The sequence below is a fragment of the Cebus imitator genome, unplaced genomic scaffold (assembly GCF_001604975.1).
Source record: "Cebus imitator isolate Cc_AM_T3 unplaced genomic scaffold, Cebus_imitator-1.0 Scaffold285, whole genome shotgun sequence".
NCBI lineage: Eukaryota > Metazoa > Chordata > Mammalia > Primates > Cebidae > Cebus > Cebus imitator.
Genome location: NW_016107600.1, coordinates 749460 through 759603, shown reverse-complemented (window position 1 = coordinate 759603; position 10144 = coordinate 749460). Strand labels below are relative to the sequence as shown.

Genomic DNA, 10144 nt, shown 5'->3' with positions numbered 1-10144 from the left:
AAAAAAAAAAAAATTTTTTTGTCGAGATGGGGTCTTCCTATGTTGCTCAGGCTGATCTTGAACTCTGGGCTCAAGCAATCCTCCTGCCTTGGCCTCTCGAAGTGCTGGGATTACAGGAATGAGCCACTGCACCTGACCAAGCTTTTTCTATTTTTAATTATTTTCTTTTACTTTTAAAACTTCATTGTTAAAAACGAAGACACAAACACACACATTAGCCTCGGCCTACACAGGGTCAAGGTCATCAGTATCACCGTCTTCCACCTCCACACCCTCGGGGGCAATAACAGGAATGGAGCCGTGGTCTCCTAAGATAACAATGCCTTCTTCTGGAATACCTCCCGAAGGACCTGCCTCAGGTTTTACAGTTACCTTTTTAAAAAAATAATGATAAGTATAGTTAATAGATGAGCCAGTAACATAGTTGTTTATAATTCTTATCAAGTATTACATACTGTGTGTAATTTTATGTGTCGGACTTTTATATGACTGGCAGCACAGTAGGTTTGTTTACACCAGCATCAACACAAACCAGTGAGTCAGGCATTGCCTTATGGTGTTGTGACAGCTGCGATGTCACTAGGAGAGTTTCCAGCTTCATTGTAGTCTGTATGGGATCACCGTCGAAAATGATCCATCATTGACTGAAACGTCGTTATGTGGTACATGACTGCGGTGTGAGGTCTAGTGGCTGTTGGTAGTTGATTATATTAGACCAGCCCATTTTGAGGATGGTTGCTCCCTTTCCAGATTTTCTTGATCTTCTTGCCCTGTCATTTGCGGGGTGCCAAAGGCCTCGGTGTTTGCTCCCTTCTCCCATCCATCTCTCTGAATGTTCTCTCCTTTGAGGAATGGAGCCCATCACAAAGCCTCAGCTATACCCTGACTCTTAAACCTGCTTTCCATTCCAGCATCTCATCAGAGCTGTGGGCCTGGCCCCCTCCCATAGGAGTATCTATAGTTCCAGAAGACTTCCACTCAGATGAGTCTTTCCAAGCAGTAACTACTTTATATCTACCCAGCTTCCCCTTTCTGCATCCCTGTTTCTTTGAGGGGTGCCATCATTTTTCCACTCTCCCAGGGTCATCTTTGAGTCTTTCTTCTCCTGCAGCATAGCTCCCCTAAATGTTGAATTCAGCATAATACAGGGAATGAGCATGCCTGCAGGTTCTTCTGTCTTTTTCTACCAACATCTCTCTTATTCAAGTGTGGATTGCCTCTTGCTTCATTTACTGCAAGAGCCTGTTCATTCTCCTGCATCCTGCTACTATAAATTAGTCTTCTGAGGGCATCTATCACACTGCATTATTCCTTGCCACACAGTCTTTCAGCGACTTCCCATTTTCTGCAGGATAAAATGTTGATTCCTTGGCCTGGCTGACACTCATGACTCCTCATGTGCTCACAAAGCTCTGCCCACCCTGCCTTCACTCCCATGCTCCTGCCAGCCCGGTGCCACCACTGACCTCAGGACAGGCCCTGCTCATTTGTGCTGTAAGCTCATGGCTTGCCTCCTCTTATCCCTGAATGCCTCTCTTCCTCCCTGTCACCCACCACATTTCTCCTGCCTTCTCTCGGTATTCAGCTCCAGCTCCACTATAGATCTTTCTCAGCCTTCAGCCTACATCCATCTCCCCCTTTCCTGAATTCTGAGGATACCTAGGGTCAGCATCCAGCCACGCCCTGGTCTGTAACTGTTGCTCGTGTGTCTGTGTCCTCCCAGTGGGGAAAGGGGCCTTTCTCAGTCCCCAGTACCATGGGGCGAACACAGTTGGTGCTCACTACAAACAGGACTGCCAGCCCAGAAGGCACAGGATCATACTTGTTTAGCAGATGCTTCCTCAGTATAACCCCTTTCCTTCCTGCTCTAGGTGAAGGCTTTAGAAAGCAGGGCAGTTCTGAAAAGGCTCTGGGGGTTGGGATGCAAAAGAAGTTGGCCTATGAGGCTTGCCTAAAGGATTTTTTTTTTAGCCCATTTTGAGTTAGGCCTAAAGGATTTTATGTCAGCTAGACGCTCATGCCTGTAATCCTAGCACTTTGGGTGGCTGAGGTCTGTGGATCACCTGAGGTTAGCAGTTTGAGACCAGTCTGGCCAACATGGTGAAACCCCGTCTCTACTAAAAATACAAATATTAGTTGGGCATGGTGGTGGGTGCCTGTAGTCTCAGCTACTCGGGAGGCTGAGGCAGGAGAATTGCTTGAGCCTAGGAGGCAGAGGTTGCAGTGAGCTGAGATCATGCCATTGCACTCTGGCCTGGGTAGCAGAGCGAGACTCCATCTCAAAAAAAAAAAAGAAAAAAAAGGATTTTACGTCCCTGCCTGTCGGACACCCTCTTTCTCAGTCTCCAGGGTCACCTGTGACAGTTTCTTGGACTCTTGTCTTCCCTCTAGACTCCCCCACGTTGGGCCCTGGGATGCACAGTGCAAGTCCCCTCTTCTGCGCTGATCCTCTGCTTCTCGCCTCTCTGGGGTTAATGTACCACGGGTTTTGCCTTTCATCCCATTTCCCATCTCCTTCTGTCAGCTAATGATTATTCAGGGAGGGTCACCTCACCCTGCTGTCCCTATCCCAAATCTGTCAAAGTTCTGTTTAGGGCAAAGGTCATGAGAATTATGTCATGGCCATGTGACTGCTGTTTTCACCCCACTCCTTCTGCCGTCTTGGTCCTACCATTCGGAGGAGCTACCTGTGCACCCTGCCTCTGGCTCTCCTGAGCAGAAAGGTAAGCTGCTTGTCTCTGCCTCAGGTGGAAATGGCCAGTAGAGTCCACCTGCTCAGCATTGACTGCCTTTTCTCTCACCTGTTCCCCCTGGCTTTCTCCCTGGGCACTCTCACTTGCCCTTGTCTGTGCATTGGAGGCTGAGACTGAGCTGCAGGACTCAGACCTCAGGCCCATTTGGGGAGGAGGCTCCTGCTGGGTAGGTCTGGGTAGGGTACCAGGCTGAGTACGGAATGACTCTGTTCTGCCACAGATCCTGATGGCTGACTCAGAAGCACTCTCCTCCCTTGCTGGGGATCCTGTGGCTGTGGAAGCCTTGCTCCAGGCTGTGTTTGGGATTGTTGTGGATGAGGCCATTCAGAAAGGAACCAGTGCCTCCCAGAAGGTAAGTCCTTTCTCCTCCTCCTTCCCATCAAGACTTCTTGTTCTCTATCCAAATCTGGCTCAGAACTTTCCTCCTTTGATAAGCTTCTCCCCAGAATTCATCCCTGTCCCTCTGCGTACCTCGGGGATTTACATACTGGGTCTTAACTGTGTTCTCTACCCTTGTTCATTTTCACGGTTTTGCTTTAAAAACATCCTGAAGTTGTTAGTGCAGGTTGGCCGTGTCTCATGTCTGTGGAGGTGTGGTTTGACAGCCAGTTCACAGGCATCCCAGGCCCCCAGCATCCCCGGCTCTCCTCCTAGGTCTGTGAGTGGAAGGAGCCTGAGGAGCTGAAGCAGCTGCTGGATTTGGAGCTGCGGGGCCAGGGGGAGTCGCAGGAGCAGATCCTGGAGCGTTGCCGGGCTGTAATTCGCTACAGTGTCAAGACTGGTGGGTCCCAGCTTCTGTGAGGAGACTGGGGAGTTTGCCCTGAGCTCCACTCTGAGCTCCCTGCCCTGCTCCTCTTCTCCAGGTCACCCTCGGTTCTTCAACCAGCTCTTCTCAGGGTTGGATCCCCATGCTCTGGCTGGGCGCATTATCACCGAGAGCCTCAACACCAGCCAGTGAGCATCCCAAGGCCCCTCCACCAGCCCACAAAGGATTTAGGTTTGCTGGAGAGGTGCCTGAGGGTAGGGGAAGAGAATGCTCCCTCTCTACTGTTTCTGGGAATCCCTGTCAGCAGAGAGTTTTTCCTCATATCCTTTGGACCCCCTTTCTCCAAACTTCCTCGGGCCTCCTGATCCCTGTTTTTTCTTTCTTGCTTCCCTAGTTCTGTCACCAACTTGTTCTCTTTGGACTCTTCCTTTGCTCATTCTCATCACCTCCTTTCTGTGACTCCTGTGCAGTTTAAGGGCCCGTCTGGGCAGCCCCTCCCCATCTGTCCTTTCTCGTCGTTCTCTCTCCTGGCAGGTACACGTATGAAATCGCCCCCGTGTTTGTGCTCATGGAAGAGGAGGTGCTGAGGAAACTGCGGGCCCTGGTGGGCTGGAGCTCTGGGGATGGAATCTTCTGCCCTGGTTTGTGAGAAGGAGGGGGACCTTCCTTTGGCCTTTTTATGGGTTTCTCCTCCCCAACTATTCTCTTGCTCTGGCAGGGAGGGATGATTCCTCTTTGATTCCTCTCCAGCTGGGCCTGGACCAGGCCAGGGAGGAGGCTGCCCGGTCCCTTCATGCTCATGTTTGTCACCCTTTCACTGGTCTAGTGCCTACTGTCTCTGGACAGAGGCTGTCTCTTGGGGGCAGCATTGGGTGTAGAGGGGTGTGGTCAAGAGGATCTGCTGATCCTGGGATGGCGTGATCCTGGGAACTGTGGGCTGGGAGCCAGTTGTACCTGCTTCTTTGATGAGCTCTTCTGGTGGAAAGGGAAGGGGAGGCAAGCTCCAGTCTTGGTCCACTGCCCCTTTCCCTTGCCACCACCCCTCCCTGTGACAGGTGGCTCCATCTCCAACATGTATGCTGTAAATCTGGCCCGTTATCAGCGCTATCCGGATTGCAAGCAGAGGGGCCTCCGCACACTGCCACCCCTGGCCCTATTCACATCGAAGGAGGTGGGGAAGAGGCACAGGCCCAACCTTGGGCTCCTGATTCTAATCTCCAGCCAGCTAAGTAGAGACCTTCCAGGTCTTCTCCCTACCCTCCCCACATCCTCCAAGGCCAGCCTGCTCCCAGGCAGATGTGCTTCCTTCCAGTCAAGGAGGCCAAGTGACTGCTCCTGCTCACATTGCCTTCAGTTTGAGGGCAGAGGAGCAGCCATGAGTGCAGTGGATGCAGCCCATACTCTATCTACTCAAGAGTGTGGTCTGTGGACCAGCAGCATTGGTACCACCTGGGGCTTGGTAGAACTGCAGAATCTGGCCAGGTGCAATGACTTATGCCTGTAATCCCAGCACTTTGAGAGGCCAAGGTGGGTGGATTACCTGAGCCCAGGAGTTGGAGATCACCCTGGGAAACATGGTGAAACCCTCTCACTAAAATACAAAAAAATTAGCTGGGTGTGGTGGTGGGTGCCTGTAGTCCTAGCTGCTTAGGAGGCTGAGGCATGGGAATTGCTTGAGCCTGGGAGGTGGAGGTTGCAGTGAGTCGAGATTGTGCCACTGCACTCCAGCCTGGGAGACAGAGAAAGACTCTGTCTCCAAAAAAAAAAAAAAAAAAAAAAAAAAAAAAAAAAAAAATAAAAAAAAAAAAAAAAAAAAAAAAAAAAAAAAGAATCTCAGGCCCCATCCCAGACCCCGCGGACTTGAATCTGCATTTTAACCAGACACCCAGATGATTCGTATGCACACTAACATTTGAGAAGCCTTGGTCTACAGGATCCCATCTGTTGCAGCTCATACTTGACTTTTACCTTTTCTCCCAACCCCCATCAAGTTGTGCTAACCTGCCCTCTTTTTTCCCCCGCAGTGTCACTACTCCATCCAGAAGGGAGCTGCGTTTCTGGGACTTGGCACTGACAGTGTCCGAGTGGTCAAGGCTGATGAGAGGTGAAGGTCCTTCGGCCCACATGACTGTGACCCACCTTGGCACAGTGTACTTTCCTGCTGCCAGAATGCTCTGGCATCAAGCCCTTACTGCTGGTGAACCTGTCTCCCCTCACTATTTGGTAGAATTGCTGTTCTGTCTCCCAGAGCCTGCCAGCATCTCCCACCTCTGCCACATCTGCCAGCATTTCCCACCTCTGCCACATCTGCCAGCATCTCCCACCTCTGCCCTGAGATCTGTTTCACCCCCTGAGGGAAAGACCAGGACTGTCATCTCTGTATTGCTAACCTCATCTTACCCTGCCTTCAACAGAGAACCTGTCCCTGCCCTACCCTCTCCTTTTTTTTTTCAGAGGGAGAATGGTCCCCGAGGATCTGGAGAGGCAGATCAGTATGGCCGAGGCTGAGGTGAGAGTGAGGGTCGCTGGGGTGGTGGAGCCTCCAGCCTTCTTGGAGGGTTATTTGTGCTCTCCCTGCTCAAAACACCCTTCATCCCTCTCCTCATCTCCATTCCCATCTCCCCTGTAGGCTGAAGTGACTGTGGGGAGCTTGGGGGTGAGGTCACTGTGTTGCTTTCTGGGGCTCTGCCCAGACACCTAGGACTAGTTGGATTCTGAGAGGCAGGACTGAGTCAAGGAGCAAGTCCCAGGCAGCACCCCAGGGAGGGTGCCGGGGGCCTGCAGTGTGGTGTCGAAGGTTCCTGTGGGCTGCAAGGGTCTGCGCAGGGAGAGGCTGAGGAGGGGAGGGGAACTGGTGAGGACTGTGGGTAGTGGGGATGAGGAGACACCAGCACTATCTTCCACTTTGAGGGGTATGTAACTGCTATAGCCACCTTGGAGGGCATTTTGGCACCATCTATACAATTTTATTTATTTTTATTTTTAAATATTTTTAAAACATTATTTAAATATTTCGAATATTTTTTATAAAAAAAATTTTTTTGAGACCAAGTCTCACTGTCATCCAGGCTGGAGTGCAGTGATGCGATCTCGGCTCACTGCAAACTACCCATCCTGGGCTCAAGCTATCCTCCCACCTCAACCTCCCAAGTAGCTGGGATTACAGGCGCCGACCACCACACCCAGCTAACTTTTCTATTTTTTGGTAAAGATGGGGTTTCACCATGTTGCCCAGGCTCCTCTCAAACTCCTGGGCTCAATTGATTACTCGCCTTGTCCTCTCACGGTGCAGAGATTACAGGCATGAGCCACCATGCCCAGCCGACAATTTTAGATGTATCTTTCCGATTCAGAGTTCCACTGCTAAGAATTTATGTTATAAATCATCATCACAAGTGTGTGGAATTCTGTACATGAGAATATTTCCTGGAACAGAGGGTAAATGTTTATGTTTAAATATAAATGTAAACTTTTTTTTCTTTTTGAGACAGTCTTCCTCTGTCGCCCAGGCTGGAGTGCAGTGGCACAGTCTCAGCTCACTGCAACTTCTGCCTCTTGGGGTTCAGCGATTCTTGTGCCTCAGCGTTCTGAGTACCTGAGATTACAGGTGTGCATCACCATGCCTGGCTAATTTTTGTATTTTTAGTAGAGACAGGGTTTCACCATGTTGGCCAGGCTGGTCTCGAACTCCTGACCACAAACAGTCTACCCACCTTGCCTCCCAAAGTGCTGGGATTACATGTGTGAGCCACCGTGCCTGGCCATAAATGTTTTTAAAAAAACATTTAAATGACCATTAGTAGACAAAATAAATTACGGTATATCTGTGTGTCTCAGTTCCTTCCTCTGTAAAATGGATAGAATATAGAGCTTGCCACATAGGTTTATTGTAAGGATTGAATGAATGAGTATATGTAAAGACTTAGAAGAGTGCCTGGCATTTAGCTGCACTGTATAAATACAAGCTGCTGGTATTGCTGCTGCTGTTATTATTTATTTATTTATTTTTGAGATGGAGTCTCACTTGTTGCCAGGCCAGAGTGCAGTGGTGTGATCTTGGATCACCGAAATCTCCGCCTCCCAGGTTCAAGTGATTCTTCTGACTCAGCCTCCTGAGTAGCTGGGACTACAGGCATGCACCACCACACCCAGCTAATTTTTGTATTTTTAGTAGAGATGGGGTTTCGCCATGTTGACCAGTATAGTCTCGATCTCCTGACCTCATGATCTGCCATCGTCAGCCTCTCAAGGTGTTGAGATTACAGGCGTGAGCCACTGCGCCTGGCCCTTTGTTGTTATTATTATTACTATTATTAGAGTACTGGGTAACCATTTAAAAGAATAAGGTAAGAATATATATACTAACATGAAAGTATCTCCACTATATATATTAAATATATATTGCAAATTGTAGTATAGAATGGACATTATGAGCACATTTTTGTTATTTAGAACAGTATAGGCTGGGCATTGTGGCTCATACCTGTAATCCCAGCACTTTGGGAAGCTGAGGAAGACAGATCATGAGGTCAGGAGTTCGAGACTAGCCTGGCCAATATACTGAAACCCCGTCTCTACTATAAATACGAAAGTTAACCGGTGTGGTGGCGCATGCCTGTATTCCCAGCTTCTCAGGGGGCTGACACAGGAGAATCACTTGAACCCAGGAGGTGGAGGTTGCAGTGTGCTGACATCATGCCACTGCACTCTAGCCTGCATGATAAAGTGAGACTCCATTTCAAACAAAACAAAAAGAGAAAACAGCATATATTTATTGATACATGGATGTTACCTCTGAGTAGCACTAAGGACAACAATTAGAATAGTGATGTTTCTCTTTTTATTTTTTTTTATTTTTTGAGATGGAGTTTCGCTCTTGTTACCCAGGATAGAGTGCAATGGTGTCATCTCAGCTCACTGCAACCTCTGCCTCCCAGGTTCAACCGATACTCCTGCCTCAGCCTCCTGAGTAGCTGGGATTACCGGCATGCGCCACCACGCCCAGCTAATTTTGTATTTTTAATGGAGACGGGGTTTCTCCATGTTGGTCAGGCTGGTCTTGAACTCCCGACCTCAGGAGATTTACCAGCCTCAGCCTCCCAAAGTGCTGGGATTACAGGCCTGAGCCACTGTGCCTGGCCTGTCTCTTTTTAATTATAGAAACTTTTTGATAATAGCTATTGATACATAATTCACATAACATGTAATTCACCTAACATATAATTTACCCACTTAAAGGGTACTATTTAGTGGTTTAGCATATTTGCAGAGTTGTGCAAACATCATCATAGTCAGTATTAGAACATTTTTATCACCCCCAAAAGAAACCCCATACCCTATAGCTGTTGCTCTCGAATTCTCCCAAAACTCCCAGTGCTAGGCAACCAGTCATCTACTTAGTGTCTCTATAGATTTGCCTGTTCTGAATTCTGGAATCATGCTATACATGCCTTTTGTGATGAGCTGCTTTTACATAGAATAATGTCTTCAAAGTTCATCCAAGCTGTAGCATATACCAGTACTTCATTTCTTTGTGTGGCCAAATAATATTCCGTTATATGGATATACCACATTTATTTATCCATTCATCAGCTGATGGACATCTGGGTTGTTTCCACTTGGGGCTTTTATGAATAGTTCTGCTATAAACATTTGTGTACAGGTTTTTGTGTGAAAATATGTTTTTATTTCTCTTGGTTATACACCTAGGAGTGGAATTGCTGGGTCATATGGTAACTCTGTATCTAACCTTTTTTTATTTATTTTTTAAATTTTTTATTATTTTTTTTTAAAGACGGGGTTTCACCATGTTGGTCAGGCTGGTCTTGAAATCCTGACCTCAGGTGATCAGCCCGCCTTGGCCTCCAAAGTGCTTGGATTACAGGCGTGAGCCACCACGCCCGGCCCTGAATCTAACCTTTTGAGAAACTGCCAGGCTGTTTTCCAAAGTGGCTGCACCAGTTACAGTCCCACCAACAATGTATGAGGGTTCCAGTTGCTCGACATTCTCACCGGCTCTTGTCATATCTTTTTTTGATTATACCACTTTTTGGGTGTGAAGTGGGATCTCATTGTGTTTTGATTTGATTTTCCCTGGTGACTAATGATGTTGAGCAACTTGTCATGTGCTTATGGGCCATTTGTATGTCTTCTTTGGAAAAATGTCTATTCAGATCTTTCATCCATTTTGTTTTTCATAGAACTTTTATTCCAGTAAGGAAGACTGACATTCACAAATATGTGTAAAAATCTGCATATGTGCTATGAACGTGAGGTACATTGTGCTCTTTGAGCACAGAATACAGGATAATTGACCTAAACAGGAGGTGAAGGAGTCAGGGAAGGCTTCCTTCAGAAGGGATGGTTGAGCTGAGACTGGAAGGGAGAAAAGAAATGAACTAGGTGGCCGGGCGCGGTGGCTCACACCTGTAAACCCAGCAGTTTGGGAGGCCGAGGCGGGTGGATCATGAGGTCAAGAGATCGAGACCATCCTGGTCAACATGGTGAAACCCCGTCTCTACTAAAAAAATACAAAAAATTAGCTGGGCATGGTGGCGCGTGCCTGTAATCCCAGCTACTCAGGAGGCTGAGGCAGGAGAATTGCCTGAACCCAGGAGGCGGAGGT

General features: G+C 48.2%; 1 protein-coding gene across 7 annotated transcripts in view; it reads left to right on the top strand.

Moving 5' to 3' along the window:
* CSAD (cysteine sulfinic acid decarboxylase) overlaps window positions 1-10144 on the top strand; it is a 34812-nt gene that overhangs the window by 16238 nt on the left and 8430 nt on the right. For 3 of the 7 annotated variants that reach the window (XM_017501773.2, XM_037728979.1, XM_017501772.2), the window contains exons 2-8: window positions 2974-3105; window positions 3408-3534; window positions 3617-3707; window positions 4054-4160; window positions 4575-4690; window positions 5544-5623; window positions 5974-6028. In XM_017501773.2, coding sequence (XP_017357262.1) covers window positions 2980-3105; window positions 3408-3534; window positions 3617-3707; window positions 4054-4160; window positions 4575-4690; window positions 5544-5623; window positions 5974-6028 — 702 coding nt within the window. In that variant the 5' untranslated portion in view covers window positions 2974-2979. Of the gene's footprint in view, window positions 1-1351; window positions 1495-2629; window positions 2724-2973; window positions 3106-3407; window positions 3535-3616; window positions 3708-4053; window positions 4161-4574; window positions 4691-5543; window positions 5624-5973; window positions 6029-10144 lie in introns of those variants that run through there. The other 4 variants (XM_037728978.1, XM_037728977.1, XM_017501771.2 and 1 more) reach the window with 3 other exon arrangements.